We start from the raw sequence: 17,776 nt of genomic DNA on the forward strand, positions 1-17,776 counted from the left end.
AACCTCCTGAGTACCAGGATGACAGACATGTCCCGCCACGCCCAAGTCCTTCAAGCCCTTGTATAGCCACTCAGAAAATGTGATGGGCACAGAAGCCATGGGGACCTCGTCCCTTCACGCCTCCCACCAAGTCTGCTAGCAAGATGTAGCCCTCTACCCTCCTCTGTCCCTCCGCCCTAAACACAGGCCAAAACGCAGTTGTGGAGCCAGCCAGTGGTGATGTTTATTGACCCCCCCCACAGGATCAGTTCCTGTTCTTCATGGTCTTCTTGATCCAGGTAGTATAGCGGCAGATTTTGGTGTAGACTCCTGGTTTCTCGGGTTTCCCACACGGGTCTGAGCCCCACGAGGTGATGCCCTGGAGCATTCCATTGCACACCAGAGGGCCTCCCGAGTCGCCCTGAACAGAGGCAGAGTTTTATTTGCCTTAAAATGCCCATGTTCCTTTTCCTTCTGCACCCAGCATTTAAAACTCTGGATTGTATCTTGCTATCTAATATGGTACATGGAGATCAGAGGTCAATGTGCAGGGAGGGGGCTGGTCTCTCCTTCTACAAGGAGGGTCCTGGGAATCAAACTCAGGTCGTTGGGGTTGACTAGCAAGAAGTGACTTTACCATCTTGCAATAAACTCCTAAGCATTTAACTTTTGAGATATAGTCTCCCATAGCCCCGGTACCTCAAACCCTCTGTGGAGCTGAGATTAACCCTGGATTTCTGATCCCCCTGCCTCCACCTTCCAAGTACTGGGAGGACAGGCATGCACCACCACACCCAGTTTCTGCTTCGATGGGGGTGGAACCTGGGGTTTTGTGTGTGGTAGGCAGGGACTCTATCAACTGAGCCATATCTCCTGGTCCTAAAACCAAGTCTTCTGCACAGTGGAATGGTTGGTTTCTTCTAGGAAATGGGAATCAGATGTGGTAGTTCAGCGGGAGAAAGTGGAGTTTCCAGTGCAGAGAAGAGTTCTAAAGATGATGGTCAAATTCCTCACCAACGAGAAATGAAAGCCAAGTGTCCAAAGTGTAATTCATAGAGACAACTTTTAGTTGAGGGGACTCAGCTAATGACTCCAGTTGGGGAGCACAGGGGAAAGAAAAGGATCCTCATGGAGACAGATGAAAAGACGTCACACTCATGCACAGAACCAATCCCTAAGGTGCACTTCTGGGGACCTTTGTGGTCTCTGAGGCAGGCTGGTTTGTCAGTGAGGGGAACCACAACATCCTTGGCAGATGAGGAAGAGAGATCTGCCTTGGTGGGGGGGGGGGGGGCTAATCGTTAGTGATGTGGGCGGAGCTTCCTTGAAAGGGTCAAAGCCAGAGTAAGTCCTATGGACACAGATGCCTGGATGGGGAATAAAACATTCTATCTGTGAAAAAATGCCATGAGGGATGGGAGGTCACCATGGAAGTCTGATTCTACCTCCTGGCCAGCTCAGAAGGCAATGCTGGTCCCCAAGGATGCAATGACACAAGGAAGCCTCCCTTGGGAACCTAGTGGCAGAAACCAGACCAGTTCAAAGAGTCATCACCGGGAGTGAAGCATTGCCTAATCCTTAGTTTCAGATTGTCCTCCATACCCTCTGTCACCTCTCCACAGCTTACCATGTACACAAAGGCTGACAAGACAAGGATGGTGGCCAGCAAAGCCCCTGAGCATGCCAACCTCTCTGTAACCTCCTGTGAGTAGCTGGTTTTCTCTGAACTCTGCCAGGACAGCACAACTTCTCTAGGTACCGCATTTTTTGGGTCACAGCCCATCCACACCAAGCTGTGAGGGGCAGTTTCAGAGGAGACTCACCTGACACGTGTCGGCCCCGTTGCTGCTGCCGGCGCAGACCATGCCCTCAGTGATCTTCCCTGGGTAGGCTCTCTCACACTTGTTCTGGGAGTAGATTTTCACGTCCGCACAGTTGAGGGTGTTTGGAAAGTTCTCTGAGGAGGGAGAGGCAAGAAGATACAGGATACCTTTTTTCTCCATGCCATCCACACTGGACCTCCCTGCAGCCCCTTGGCTGGACATTCCATGGGACCCACGGCTTCACAGACCAGTGTATCTTTCTCTATCTAAGACAGGAGCCCTCGAATCTTACCTTCTGTTTCTTGCCTTTAGTAAAATTTAAATCTAAGGTCAGATGATGGAGGGGAATTTTGGAATATCTCTTGTGACATGCCCCCGTCCCCTTCCCAGATTTCTTGGCATTAGCCCACCAGGTCCTTAATTTCATCTATATTTTCTTTTTCCCAAATATAATCTCCTCCTAGAAGCCCTTCCTGACCTCTGTAATTAAAGTACATCTGTCTGTCCTCGCATGCGGTGGGGTGGGGAGAATAGGGGGGGAGGAGAAGGAGGAGGGAGAAGGAGGAGGGAAAGGTGGAGGAGGAGGGAAATTGAATTCAAGTCCTCATCCATGCTGGGTATGCACTGTATCACTGAGCTACATCCAAATCCTCTTTTTTATTGATTTTTGTTTCTTTTGAGGTGGTCTCATGTAGCCAAGATTAGCTTCCAACTCTCTGCAGAGCTGAGTGAACTCCTGATTCTCCAAACCTCCACTACCCAAGTGTTGGGGTCATAATTGTGCATGTCACATTATACTTTTGATTTTTTGAGACATGACTCTCATTAAACTGCTTAGACAGATCTTGACCATGAAATCCTCCTGCCTCAGCCTCCTAGGTGCCTGGGATGATAGTCTGTGTGAGCTCCTGGGGTTTTGTATCCTTTTATACCCTTCACAACTTTCCTCTTGCCTCTTGTTACTTTCTGTTACATGTGTTTGCTTATTGTCTATTTCCCCCGAGTGGGGTGAGCTCCAGGAGAGTTTCACATTTGCTCATGACTATATGCTTGTTCCCGTGTTGACCACAGTATCTTGGGCATACTGGGTGCTTAATAAATGTTAATGGATGGCTGTGGGTGTGGCTCAGAGGTGGAGCCCTTGCCTAGAATCCCCTGAGAGGGCCTGGGGGTGTGGCTCAGTGATAGAACACCTGCCTAACAAGAGCAAGGCCCCCAGCTCAATCTCTAATACTGACAAAAAAATTAATGACTGAAATTACAATTAACTTTGCTATTAATCCCCTTTAAGGAGAAGACGGGGAGAAGACACAGACTCTTTCTGCTCACACTCTTTGAAGAGGTCAGGATGCGCTCATTCATTTTATTCGTTCATTCATCCATGCAGGAAAATTTACAAAACATTCCCAGGGATCTTCCAAGCACACAGAACACATTGTCAAGAGAGCAGATAGAAGGGGTGGCAGGCACCTTTAGCCCTGACACTTGGAAAGCAGAGGCGTGTAGATCCCTGGGAGTTCAAAGGCAGACTTGTCTGCATTGTTCCAGGACAGCCAGGGCTGCACAATAGAGAGCCCCTGTGTCAAAGCAAAACAATAATCAGCCTGAGGTCTGGAGAGATGCTCAGTGGTTAAGAGCCCCCAGGCTCTGCTCCCGGTGCCCACATGGTGCCCACATGGTGATTTAAAGCCATCTACAGCACCAGTTTTAGAACTTCCGGCCTCTTCAGACACTGCATGGATGGAGTACACACACATCATGCAGGCAAAGACACTCATACACATAAATAAAAATAAAAAACTAAGAAAGAAACACAGATGAGTCTCGTAGAGATATCTCAGTGAATCAAACCTTAAGCCTGGTAGCCTGATTTTGATTCTTAGGGCATCATGGCGGAAGGAGAGAACTAAGTCCCATAGTTGTAGCCAACCTCCACCTATGTGCACTGTGAAACACACACATACGCATACACAATGCAATACAAACTAAAGAAAACAGAACCCTGATGGGCTTATTGCCAATGCTGACTCCCTGCACATCACTGTGGAAAGTGAGAAAGCAAGGCTGGGGGATAGGAAGTGGCTCCCCCAGGCCTGAGGGAAAGATCCACCCATTCCTCAGTATGCATTTCCAAGCCACGATGGCTGTCTTGGTAGAAGTCAAGGCATGTAGGGACCTGATTGCTGGCAGGGCCAATGCCTGGAGGGCCCCATTGTTTCTCTGAGCTGAGTCCCACTTGTTCTCACTATAAAGTTATGAGCTGAGGAACATTCTAGCTATACCAACACCCCAAAGCAAATAATGCTTGGCACGTGAATAAGAAGGGAGTTTGGACCTCCTTGGATCATGGAAGCTGGGTGATGATGAAGGGTCTGGTCCCTAGGGTGTGAGAAAGAACAGGGTCAGAATGGAGCTTGTGTCCAAGTCGGCTACGATGTTTATATAAAGCTCTATACAATGGAAGTGGATACAAGGTAAAGGAAAGGCGGTTTATTTTTTTTTTCTTTTTTTGAATTCTGCTTAATACTAACAAGCTGTCTAATCTCTTTCTCATTATCATCTAGCATTCAAGGTTTCTGGTTGAGTGTGTGTGTGTGTGTGTGTGTGTGTGTGTGTGTGTGTGTTTAGTGATTAACCAATGGTGTTGATCCTCACGCTGGAGTCTATCTTGGTTTGCAAGCCAGCATTTCTAATTGGCCTGTAACTCAGCAATTCAGCTAGGCTGTCTGGTCAGAGAGTCCCAGGAGCCCCCGTGTTTATCTAACTCCTCAGAGCTGTGATCACACGTGCACAACACGGGCTGCTGAGATGGCTCAGCCGGTGAAGATGCTTGCTGCCAAACCTCGCAACCTGAGTTCCAACCTCCCCGTGCCCCAGGACCTGAAAGGTGGAAAGAAACAACTGATTCCTACAGGCCGTCCTCTGACCTTGGCATGTATGCCCGTGTGCGCATGCTCACACTTACACACACAAGCAAGTGAATAGATATTATTCAAACCAAACAGTGTCTATGCTTCACTACATATATGTACTGAGACAGGGTCTGTCATCTAACCTAGATCTTTGGGCTATGATGGTTGACTGATGAACCCTGGGACCCACCTTTCTCTACCTCCCAGCATCGGGGTTACGAGTGTATGTTGTCACACTTGGCTTTAACATGGGTGCTAGGGGATTTGAACTCAAGGCCCTCACGCCTGCTAAGCACTTTCCTTACAGTCCCCCTCCCCAAAGCATTTCCTCCCCTTCCCCATAAAATTGAATGTGGTCACTTGTCTCTTTCCTTATCTTCTCTTAGGGTGTGTGTAGGTCAGGGTATGCTGGGTGGGGGTCAGGTCTTGGGGTCCACTGGGGGCGACTGCCTTCTCTTCACCCTTTTACCCAGGGGCCCAACTCTTTACCTTGAGGGCTGGTGACAGTGCCCCAGCCTGATATGACGCACTTCTCGCCAACTTTGGGACACACATTGGCCAGGTCGATGGGCTTCACCTTGTCCCCGAGGTTTGCTGAGTTCTGCAGTCGGATGAGCATTATATCGTGACTGTGATCCTCTGGGTTGCTACTGTTGAAGCAGGGATGCTGGGTAGACCGAGCCACCTGGATCTCCTGTTCTGGCTCATCTCTGCTCTGGAGGCTATGATCACCTAGCCGCACGGAGTACTTCCTGCGCAAGGAGGGATGGGGGGGCGAGGAGTGGGGGTGGATGTCGGAACCCAGGCAGAAGTTGGAGGTACATGGGGGTCCTTACCCATCCTTCTCCCTCAGAACCCGTTCATCTTCTGCCAAGCCCAGGAGTCCAGGCCCTAGCCTGTCTGCCTCAGATCCAGCAGCCCTCTTTCATCTGACCCCAGCTTCTAACTTCCTTCTCTTCCTCAAATGGAGCCCTCAGCCTCTTCCCTCCAGATCCACACCCATCCGAGGCCAGTCCTTCACTCACTCTTTTTTGCAGTGGGCTGCCGTGAGGACCCATCTGTCTCCGACCAGGACACCCCCACAAACCAGTCTCTCACCCTGGAACAAGGCTGCCTGCCAAGGCTGGGAGTGGGGTTTACACTCCTGACCTTCCAGGATCTTGGAGCCCTGAGCTCTGGTGAGTCCTGCATCAGGAAGGAGAAGGGTGGGTCGCCACCCTCGATGTCAGAGCCCCAGCCGGGAGAGCCACTGTGGGTTCAAATGGACACACAGGCCAGTTCCTCTGCGTACCATCTCTTAGGACTTCAACAGCTATGTGTCCAGCGTCCATTGGAACATGACCACATGGCCACACATGTAAGCTCACTAATCCACACTAGGCACAGCCCCCACCATGCTTTCACACAGCTCCAGAGGAGCTCTTATTCATCCCCACGCTCCAATACAGCCCCTTGTCTGACAGACAATAAGACCGCAGCCATGTACCTACGGGAAACTCAACCCACTCCCTCACCACGCGTTGTCATCTGTATTCACTCCCAAGAAAGCTCCCCAGTCCCCAAGACCACCACGCACCCACGCACCCACGCGTCAGCAGGAGCTCGCTCAGAGTCCAGTAACCCCTATCCCACTGAAGTCCCTGGGTGTTGGTACCTGTTGCCCTCACCTGCCCACGCTCCCATTAGCAGAAACAGAAGGATCCACGTCTGGATTGCACAGGGTGGGGGGCGTCCCATGGTGGCCTCTGAGGAAGAGGGAGGAACTAAGAGGACGTCCGAGGGAGGAGCCTGAGGTCTTGTTGTCTGGGGAACCAGGGAAAGGAGGTGTTTCCGGAGCTGTCTTGAGTCTTGCTGGAGGATGGAGCTGGGGTCTGAGGAGGCTGAGGCAAAGCTCTAGATCCCCTAATTTTAGGGTGGGGGAGACCTGGCTGGTGGGGATCCCAACATTATAAAGAAAGAAGTTGTGGCCCACTCGTGAGATTGGAGAGAAAGATCTGAGGCTGTGACTCCAACGTCCTGGGGAAGAGGGAGCCTAGGAGACCTGCTTGAAGATCCTGAGAGAAAGAATGTGAGGCTGGGGGTGGGGGGTGGGGTCCTGGGCTCAGGGGAAGGGGGACCTCCCTGAGCCTGAGGTCCGCGTCTGGGGACCTCTGCGCCTCACCTTCCAGAATGCAGGGGGCGGGGTCACTCGGACTCGGTGGAAGAGGCCCCCGGACTTCCCTTCGGTGTGTCAGGTACAAGATTTTGCAGCCTTTTAACTAGGAAGCCCCGCCCACGGCTCCGCCTTCTGCCCGCACCTTGCCCCTGTGCGGCTGAACCCGCAAGCGCTCGAGGAGGGGCAGGGGCTGGAGTGACTTTAGGGGGAGGGGCTGGAGTCTCGGTAACCGAGGTGGGGACTAGAGGGGCAGTGCACCGACCCCCGGGGTAGAACGGAAAGAGATGGGTCGGAGGAAGGCAACTGGAATCTGGGCTCCTGGGCCGGAGGGAGGAGGGCTGGTATTTGAATATCTTGGTCTGAGAGAGAGGAGGAACAGAGCCTGGACCCGAGTCTGATGGAGGAAAGTGGAAGCCCGAATCCCTGAGTGGGAGGGAAGTGAGATGGGGTTTGAATACCTCATCCAGGGTTCACCCTGGATGGAAGGGAGGAGCTCTGAGATCTAGGTTCCTGAGTTTGAGGGTGGAGGTTGACTCTGAAGGAGGAGGACCGGGGTGTTCTCCAGGGTCTGAGGAAAAGGGGCTGGGATTAAGTTCTCTGTCCTTCAGGAAGGTTTGGAACTGAGTTTTGTGGAAGTTGGGAAAGGCGTGTGTTCTGGTTGGGGACTTTGAGGGTGGATCAGTAACCAGCCCGGGGCATCTGGGTAGGCAGGTTAGGGTGGCGCTGTAACCTGGTTTCCCCTTCCTCCCAGGGCGGCGGGACCAGCCCTGGCTGAAGTCCCAAGGTGCTGCAATAGGCTTGTTGTTAAGGTTAGCGCAAAGGTTCGGCCGGTGCAGGCTCCTTCATTTACCCTTTCCTCCCCATCTGTGCGCACCCTTTATCCCACATTACAGGCAACAGGAAGTCATCGTTTTTTTATGGTTTATTCGGATTCATCTGGTGGCTCTGGAGAGATCGATGCTCCCATCATCCTCTCTCAAGAGTCAAACCCACGACACACCCGGGGCAGAACTCAGAGCCATCTGAGGTCCACGTGCGCGGAATAAGCGCAGTACTAACATCACTAGGAGATGGAGTCTCCTAAATGGGATGGAGTCCAGAGAAGAAATCCTATTGGGTGAAATTTGAAGGGATGCCGCAGCTATTCAGTGAAAGATATTTCTTGGCGGTGATCCTGGGGGTTGGGCCATTCCAGAGAATGGTGATTAAAATCATGTAGTATGGGCCAAGAGTAAAGGAGGCATGTTGGTTTTTTGAGGGGCGTGGTCTTATTATAATTGATTTGCCTGGGAGCAGAACCCAAGAGGGAAGATGACCTAAGTGGGTGGAGTCTTCGGGAGGAGCCTAAGGAGTGAAGTCAGAGGGTCAGAGGCTGAGGGGGCGGAGTTTCATCATCCCGAGCTTTGTCGCGCGCCAGAGAAGCTGGGGCTGTGGAATCCTGCCGCATCTTCTCGTTCTACCTCCATCTTCCTCTCTAGTCTGTCCTTAGCATGGACTCGGCTTTTTCTATGGTGTTTTCAATCCAGTCCAGGTAGTGGAAGACGCTAGTGTAGACAGCGGGTCTCTGGGGTCTGGAACAAGGCTCAGCTCCCCCAGACACTATTCCTGCCAAGGTTCCTTTGCACACCAGGGGTCCCCCAGAGTCACCCTGTGCGTGGTGAAGAACAGAGCTGTTAGCTGTGTCTATTCACGAGAATCGAAGCTTCCTCCTGAGAAAGCTTCCTGTTTCCTGCTATTCAACACCCGGGAGGCCTGGTCTGTAATCTCTCCTCCTTCAGACCCAGGAATAAAAACTCACAGATCTCATTTCCCATCCCACCATGTAGCATCCTGGGTTCCTAGAACCTCCTAGTACTCAGCCTGGATCCCTAGGTCCTCGAGTCCGTGGTTCCAGCCATCTCCTACCCCAAGGTCCTGAAAAGTGCTTCCGTCCTCCCGCAGGGGACGCCTCACCTGACAAGAGCCTCGGCCACCCTCCCACAGGCCAGCACACAGCATCTTCTCAGAGATGTGGCCTGGGTATGCCCAGCGGCACAGCTTGTTGTCCAGGACGCTAATGTTGGCACACTGCAGTGTCATTGGATACTGTACTGTTGGGGGAGAAGATGGAAGATGTTCCCAGAATCCAAGGCGCACCCCCAAGAACCTTCCCTGCAGCCCTTCTGTCCTCAGGACTCCTACAGAGTCACTGGGCCAAGACTCAGAGATGAGATCCCAGAGAGTCACCCAGAGCTGGAGAAAGAATAGATGGCTAAGAGGGAAGAAAGCCAAAGGAGAAAGGAAGTGAAACAGGAAGGTGTGTGTGTGTGTGTGTGTGTGTGTGTGTGTGTGTGTGGTGGGGTGAATAAAGACCAGGAAGGGAGATAAACATCCCAGAGATGAAACTCACTGCAAATGGCAAGGCAGCCCTGCAGAGAAAAGGGTTGAGAGACATTAACAGAAACCAGACAACACAGTAACACAGTGGAAGACAACACAGAGTCTCTTGCAGACAGAAATCCCTCCAGGGTAACCTCTACTGCCACTCTGGGGGTAGCCTGTATTAGTGATTCTGCCAAGTAGGTGCTATTTTGAGAGTGTGAGCACTTTTTCCCCCATATATATGTATATGTATACATATATGTATATAATGCTGTATAGACCAGGTTGGCTTCAACGATCTGTCTGCCCTTACTTCCCAAATGTGGGGATTAAAAACACATACTACCACATCCTGTCCTGAATTTTCTGTGTGTATCTACGTGGTTCATGCAGATGTGTAAGGTGTGTGTGTGTACACAGAGGCAAAGGAGGCCATCAGGTCTCCTGCTCTGTCACTCTATGCGATATTCCCTCAACACAAGGTCTCTCAATGAACCTGGAGCTAGGTTCAGAGCTAACAAGTCCTAGGGAGGAGGACCCTGGAAAGGGAGGGGTGAGCATGGGATGAAGGGAAGAAAACAGGGAGGAGGAAAAGGAGGGGAGGGAAAAGAAGAAGATGGAGGAAGAGGATGGAGTGGGGGAAGGGAAGGGAGGAGGAGGATGGAGTGGGGGAAGGGACGGGAGGAGGAGATTTAGGAGGAGATGGGGGAAGGGAGGAGGAAGAGAGGAGAGAAGGTAGGGGGAGAGAGGGTTAAGGGCAAACCCGTACTTTTGGAGCTTGACACACTGCCCCAGCCAGAGATAAGGCACTGGGTGCCCACAGCTGGCAGGCTCTGGCTGAGGTTGAGGGGCTGCACAGCTGGATTCAGCCGGACCTTCCGAGGTAGCCGGATCAGCATAATATCATCATTGTGGTCATTGGCAGAGAGATCCGGATTGAACCCAGGATGGGGGAAGAAGTCTGTGGCCAGAAGCAGCTTCTCAGGGCCCTCCCACTGCCATAGATGATGCTCCCCGAGGCGCACCCACAGGTACCTGTGAGGACAGACTCCAGAGGTCAGGCTGGGGACAGGGGGCTCGGTCCACCCAAGCCACACACCTTCTCCAAGGCTCGGCTCCGTGTAGTCTACTTTCCGAAGTCAGCCACCTCCTTCCCCATCCCACTTGGGGCCCCGCTGGTGACTTGGGCCCACTGGAACCTTGTGGGTGCACAGGAACCCCACCTACCACACAAAACAACCCCGCCCCTGTTCCCACAGGTCTGGTGGCTTCTTTGGGAGTGGCTGTAAGTGTTTTCAATGTGTGTATGGAGGGAGGTGGGATATGGCTAACTTCCAAGTTTTCCAAGAGTTCAAACAGCCACTTCCACCTGTAACATCCTGTATTGCCCAGGTGTTTCTCCTCCGTTCTAACCTTAGATTCCCTTGCTGCAGCCCCAGCAAACTTGCTTTGGTCTAAATTCATGCTATGGGCAGTTGGGGGCTTTCTATGGCCTCCAGGGCCCCTAGCTTCCAACTTTCGATAGGGAGCATCAGGGTTACAATTAAAAACTTGGGGTTTGGGGAGTACCGAAGTGTTTATTTCAGTTTCTTCGCCTCTCCGACACCCTGGGGATGAGGGGGGATGAGGAGGCTAGCCCCTTTGTCCATCTAGCCCCCCTGATTCCTCCTCCCTCTCTGCAGCCCTGATATCTTGCGGGCTAAATCAAAATATCACCCTCTCAGGCCAAGATGGTGCTCATCTGGGAAGGATGCATGTTGGGAAATTCCTAGAGAGAATATTGAAATAACCTAGGTGACCTTGTCTGGAGAAAAGGTAGAGATGGTTCTTTCACCTTACAGTGTCCAGGACCCTAGAACAACTGGAATCAGGATCCCAGGATGCTAAGGCACCTGAGAGTCTGACACCTCATTGCCTGTGCTTCTGGGAGTCTGAGAAGTTCAACTCAGGGCACTATATAGAGCCACTCCTCTGACATCCTACATCTTATTTTGTCAGAAAGTTCAAGATTTTTGTCCTGTGGCTATAAAAGCCCATCATTCTAACACTGAGGAGGAGGAGGAAGAGGACGGGAGAGGGAGGGGGAGGAGAGGAGGGGGAGGTTGTGAGAAGAGCAAGGAGTTCAAGGAGAGTTCAAGGCCACCTTCAGCTACACAGCAGGTTTGAGAACAGCCAGGACTATTCAAAACCCTGTCTCAAAGACAAACTGCAGGATTTTAAAACTGTCTGCATTAAATAGCATACAAGCGCTCAAAGATCTTAGAATCCAAATATTCCAGCACTGTAAGTCAAGAGTTTTACAGATCTAGTCCCCGTATAAACATTTGATTCAGAGAACGTTAAGCATCCACAATTCAGAGGCATCTTGGTCCACAAGACTCTACAAGCATGGGATTCTGGGACATTAAACCTGCCAGATTTTACATGTTCACTGGTCCATTCCTAACACTGTGGTTGGAAATCTAGTAATTTCTGACTACAGGTTCTAGAATTTTCCCTCCCTTCATTCCTTTCTCTCTATCCTTCTCTTTCTTCCTCTTCTTTCTTCGTCCTCTCTTATGTCCTCCATCACTTGTTCCTTTCTTTTTCTCTCTCTTTTGTTTTAGTTCCCCTCCTTGAGACAGAGTTGCCTGTGCTGGCCTAGAGCTTTATGTAAGTGAGGGTGACCTTGAATGTCTGTTTGGGCCGAATGCCTATAAGCCCAGAACTCTGGAAAGGCAGATGTCTCTGGATCTCTGTCCCAGGTCAGTCAGGTCCCCATTGCAAGTTCCAAGATAGCCAGAATTACTACCCAGTGAGACCCTGAAGGACTTATGTATTGAGTCCTAGAATCAGGTCTCTGAGCAGGTAGCTAAGAGCCCTGACTTGATGTCAGCCCTCTACTGCCTCCAATCCTGAGGCCCCAAACCCCCAAGCCAGGCTTTCCCCTCCTCCTGTTTCTCAGTCGCAGCTGGGTCTGGCCAGCTCTGGACACTCACGGCTTTCGGCAGTGAGCCGCTGTGAGGAGCCATTGGTCACTGATGAGCGTAGCTCCACAGAGCTGCCGGGTGAGGTAGAAGAGGCCGGCTTGCCAGGGATGAGAGTTGCGCTGGCATTCCCGGGCTCCCACGGTGCGGGTGTCAGCTCCACAGTGGCCTAGGGTGCGGTGGAGGGCACAGGGGTCAGATCAGAGCCAGCAGGCTGGGGAGAGCTCGGGGGAGGAGTTTCCTGGGGAGTCCAAAAGGCGAGGACACCGTATCGGGAAACATGGGGTTGGAGGGTGCAGGTCTGGGTTTCTCACCTGCCAGCAGAGAGAACAGCACCAACGTGAGTCCCAGCTTCATGGCCTTGGGCGCAGGTCCTCGGCCTGCTACCGGGAGCCTGGCCTTCTTTATGGTAAGCCATAGAGATCTTCCTTCCTCCTCCGTTGGGGCCGCCCTTGTGATTAATCAGAGTTGGGAAATGTCCCCGGGGGAGGGGGAAGGCCTTATGACAGGGTCCTCTGGAAGGGGAGGGGGCACAGGGACCTCTCCATGGGGTCTCCTAGCTTAGCAGAATTGGCTAAATGGGAGAAGGGCGCTGAGCCTTGGAGAGTTTCTGTCAGAGCCTTAAGAGGGTGGGGATTGCTTCCCATGCTCTCAGACTTCGAGATCTGGATTCAAATGGTCTATGGCTTGGAGGAGTAGGGGAACTGGGAGGAGAAGGAAGAGGAATAGGAAGAGGAAGGGAGGGAGGGCAGAGACAGAGAGACAGAGAGACAGAGAATATATATGTCTGAGTGAGAATGAAGCTCTTGTTACCAAACCAAACCTGTTCTGGGTTCCTTCCATCAAGCACACGAGTCTCTCCTGTGGTGTTAAGAAATCGTGTCCTATCTGGATTAACCCACTCTTGTCATAACCTGCGCCCTTCCCCACAGTTCCCCACGAACCCGGGTGTTCAAGGTCTCTGGAGTCAAGCCCATCTCTCTCCACACCTCTCCTCTGTCCTCTGCCACCCTCTCAGAGCCTCACCCCTGCGGTATTGGTCTTGCCCATCCCCCCTGCCCCCCATTCTATTTTACCCAATGTTCATGCATCTCCCTCCCAGCATGGGGTGAACCCCCTGGGAGAGCCTAGCCTGGTTCTGACTCATCCCTGTCCCCAATATCACCCTGTTCTGGGCGGGGCTCTCTGGAATCCTTCAAAGATGTCAGTGATGGAGTGAGGTCTTTCTCCATATCCTCCTTTTTCTGATAAACTCTTACTCATCCTCAGGATCGAATGCCCTCTGCTGACATGCCTTCAATGACGTCTTCAGGCCAAGGCTGAGTCGGCCTTTGTGTCCACTTTCTGGTGCCCAGGAACCTGAGTCTCAAGTTGAAACCTGCTCCCCGGAACACCCCTTCCCTGTGATGTCGATGTGTGAGCCAGACCATCCGTGCCCAGTTCTCTTGGGGGTAAAGATCAGATGTGTGACTTAATTCTGGGGCTGTTGAATGGCGATGACAATGAGAGCCGCAGGGAGGGAGCGGGTGGCACTGAGGAACAGACATTGCTCTCGTCAGGGTGCCTGGGGAGTGAGATGGTTCAGTACTTAGTTACTGTGCAAACCTGAGGACCTGAGTTCAGTTACCAGAGCCCCTGTTTAAAACACACACATGCACACTCACACTCACACACACACACTCACACACACACACTCACACACACAAGCACACTCACACATACTCACACACACAAGCACACTCACACACATGCACACTCACACACACACTCACACACACACGCACACACATGCACACTCATACACATGCACACTCACACTCTCTCTCTCTCTCTCTCTCTCACACACACACACACACACACACACATTCACACCACCACCAAACAAACAAAAACCAAAACAGGCACAGTGGTTCATGGTTTTTTAGCCCCAGCACTCAGGAGATGACAACAGGCAGACCCTGGGGTTTGCTGGCAAGCCAGGTTAGCCAATCTGTGAGATGTAGCGAAAGGCTCTGTCTCAAAAAATAAGAAGGAGTAATGGGAAGGCTCAGTGGGTAGAGGGGACTGCGGCCAAGCTTGACCCCAGTTGATCCCCAGGAGCCACATGGTGGAAGAAAGAAAGAATTAAATTTTATGAGTTGTCCTTGGCATGAATACCTCTCAGCTCCCATCACATGCACACAAATTAAAAATAATAAGATGTAATAAAAGGAGGTAGAGGGGCTAAGAAGATGGCTCGGGGGGGGGGTTAGAGCACTGGCTGCTCTTCCGGAGGACCCCAGTTCAATTCCCAGCAACCACATGGTCTCTCAGAACTGAGACTCCAGCTCCAGGAGATCTGATCCAGTGCTCTCTTCTGGCTTCCTTCGGCACTGCATGTACATAGTGTTCAAACACACGTACAGGCAAAATGCACATAAAAATCAAATAAATAAATAAATTACAAAAATAAAAAGTTAAAGAATGGTAATTGCAAAAACAAGAAAGGGTGGGCAGCAAAAAAGAGAGAGAAATTATCTGACCTCTGGCCCTCACATGTGGGCACACACATGTGCACACACCTCTGGCCTTCATATGTACACATACACACACACACACACACACACACATGTGCACACATCTCTGGCCTCCACATGTACACACACATGTGCACACACTTCTGGCCTCCACATGCACACACACACATGTGCACACACACCTCTGGCCTCCACATGCACACACACACACACACATGTGCACACATCTCTGGCCTTCACACACACACACACACACACACACACACACACACACACACACGCATGTGAATACATGCACATACCAAACAAAAAGTGCCTTCTATGTGAAGAATATTCAACAACCTGCCTTCTCACCCCCCCAATCCCCCGAGCCCTGCACAGTCTTCAAGTGCATGCCAGCCAAGGGTAAAATTACTCCCCGTGCAGATGTCTCTGAGAGCTGAAAGGAGACACTGTGTGCTAAGGACCACAGTACCTGCTTTGAGAGTACATTTTAGGACCCAGGGGGATGTGTCAGTGGGACAGAGCTCTGCTGCTCTGCCAGAGGAGTGGGGTTCAGTTCTCAACAGCCATGCACTGTAGCCTGTATTGAGTTAAAGCTCCAGATCCCCGAGATCTGATGCCCTCTGGTGGTACCTGAGTGTAAGCACACTCATAACATGAAAATAAAATAGATCTTAAAAAAGTTGGTGTTGGCTGCAGTTGTGGTGGCACACGCCTTTAATCCCAGCACTTGGGAGGCAGAGGCAGGTGGATTTCTGAGTTCCATGCCAGCCTGGTCTACAGAGTGAGTTCCAGGACAGCCAGGGCTACACAGAGAAGCCCTGTCTTGAGAATAAAAAAATCTGTGTTAATACCTATCCTTAAAAAGAGATTTATTTTATTCATGTGTTACACGTGTTTGATCATGCTAGGCTTTTTAACCGCCGAGCTATCTCTTCAGCCTCTAGAAGCTGCCTTTAAAAATTAGATTAATTTATTGTATGAGGGCACAATACAGAATAGGTGTGGAGGTCAAAGGACAACTGGCAGAAGTCACCTCTCTCCTTTCCAGAATGTAGGTCGCGGGGATCTAACTCAGGTCATCAGGTTTGGAGACGAGCTCTCGTTCCCACTGAGCCGTCCATCTCTCCAGCCCAATCATTCGAGGGGGCTTTTATAAAAATGGATTTGGATTCTAGGACTCTATGCGTGTGACTTTTTCTCTGGATGCACGCACACGTGTCACTTGGTGTCTGCAGATGTCAGAGGAAGGCACTGGGCCCCATGGAGCAGGAGTCATAGACGGCTGTGAGCCACCATGCTGGGGCCGAGCCTGGCCTCTCTGTGCTCATCCAGGGTTCCTGAGCACTGGGCTATCTCCAGCCTCGATAGCCTGGGCCTAAATAAGCGGGTTTCTACGATCTCATTTAATATGCATGAGTCTAATCTAGCAGGCATCTCTGTTTCAGGGTAGGGGCTGGAGCAGTGCACGACGGGGCTGGGGAGGATGCTATCAAATAAAAACACACACGGTACAGCAGCTGCTGTCACAGGTGTCATAGAGGAAATGGGGTCTGTGGAGGGGTAACCAGGAAGGGGGGATCATATGAAATGTAAACCAACAAAATGATTAGTAAAAAAACAAACCAAAAAAAAAAAAATAAGAGAGGGGGGGTGCAAACAGCATAAGACAAGTTTGGTTAGGGCAATCCAGGGAGGCCTCATGGAGGAGGTGACCTCACCGAGACCTGAATGTCAGGAATGCGAGACTAGCCTGTCTCTCAGACCTGATGAGCAGCTTCCTGGGGGTTGGGTTTGGTTGGAGTCATCTCTGGGACTTGGCAGATGACATAGGTGAATGACTTCCAAACATAAGGCCTATCTGCAAGACCCTACTTACTGGGCTTCGGATCCTAAGATGACACATTGGACTGACATTTCCTGGGTATGCTAATGATGTGGGATGGGGCAGAGCCGACGGAGGGGAGCTGTAGGTCAGACTCCAGGTTCTGACCTTAGACATCAACACTAGGTGGGCTCTGGGCCTGGAGTATAACAGAGGCTCAATTAACTGGTGATCGAAAGGGGAAAACGTGATGATTGAATAAGTGAACACTTTTCTTTTATATCCTTTTTCTGGTGAGCTCTTATTCATCCCTTAAGACCCAAACTAAATGCCCCTCTATCAAAAATTCTGAGTTCCCTTTATTTAAGTCTAGGGTAAGTCAGGATGATCAAGCATTTACATTTCATCTGAATTTTTGTTGAGAACTCCATACACCCTTTGAAATAGATACATTTATTCACAGACCATATCAAGATGGGGACAATAACCTCTCTGACAAAACCCTTAGAGCCCTTAGCATACAGCACATTTTTTTTTCTAAAGTCCACGGGAAGGCTCCTTGGTGAGTTTAGCAGTGGGGGCTCTCTGCTGTAGCTGGGAGTGGGCGAGGATGCAGCACCAGACCCTCCAATTCCAGGTCCCCAAGGGAGGCAGAGAGTGTGTCCAGTGACCTAAAGTCAGGCTGGTTCCTGCCAGGACAGGAAGAACTGGTGTTGGGGTGCAGCCAGAAATGAGACCTAGTGGGAGGGGAAAAGGAAGTAGCTAAAAAACCTTTCTGGAAGGTTAGGGGGATGGAGAATCTGATTTTCCCATCAGTCCTGTGGGTGGGCTGAGGATGGGGCAGGGATGGAAAATGGCAGAAGAGGGAGCCTGTGCTCCAAAGGCGAGCTCACGTGTCTCACCAGCTGAGAGTCAGGGATTCCAGCACAGTCAACCCTACTGAGTTTTTGCTTATTTATTGTTTTAAAGTACATGTCTGTGGAAGGGTCCACGGATGTAAGTGCAGGCGCGAGAGGCAGCCCGAGGCATCTGACCCTTGTGTGCTGGGAGCCAAACTCAGGCTCCTCTGTAGAAGCACTACACGCTCTTAACCACTGAGCCATCTCTCCAGCTGTACTGGCTGGTTTTGTGTCAACATGACACAAAGTAGAGTCACCAGAGAGGAAGGAGCCTCAGTTGAGGGAACGCCTCCATGAGATACAGCTGTAAGGCATTTTCTTAATTAGTCACTTATGG

The 17,776-nt window shown here is 51.2% G+C and overlaps 2 protein-coding genes across 2 annotated transcripts; both read right to left on the bottom strand.

Moving 5' to 3' along the window:
• Nucleotides 1–244: 244 nt before the first annotated feature.
• Klk8 (kallikrein related peptidase 8) lies at nt 245–6,451 on the bottom strand. The gene is made up of 5 exons (XM_052178930.1): nt 6,382–6,451; nt 5,740–5,899; nt 5,204–5,466; nt 1,803–1,936; nt 245–400 (listed from the first exon to the last, which is right to left on the bottom strand). Exons 1-5 carry the CDS (start codon nt 6,449–6,451, stop codon nt 245–247), a joined length of 783 nt encoding a protein of 260 aa, XP_052034890.1.
• Nucleotides 6,452–8,343: 1,892 nt separating this feature from the next.
• Klk9 (kallikrein related peptidase 9) lies at nt 8,344–12,553 on the bottom strand. Its single transcript, XM_052194318.1, has 5 exons — nt 12,511–12,553; nt 12,209–12,365; nt 10,000–10,265; nt 8,823–8,959; nt 8,344–8,517 (listed from the first exon to the last, which is right to left on the bottom strand). The coding sequence occupies exons 1-5, from the start codon at nt 12,551–12,553 to the stop codon at nt 8,344–8,346; spliced, it is 777 nt and encodes a 258-aa protein (XP_052050278.1).
• Between the last annotated feature and the right edge of the window lie 5,223 nt (nt 12,554–17,776).

Source organism: Apodemus sylvaticus, chromosome 1, assembly GCF_947179515.1.
Source record: "Apodemus sylvaticus chromosome 1, mApoSyl1.1, whole genome shotgun sequence".
Lineage (NCBI taxonomy): Eukaryota > Metazoa > Chordata > Mammalia > Rodentia > Muridae > Apodemus > Apodemus sylvaticus.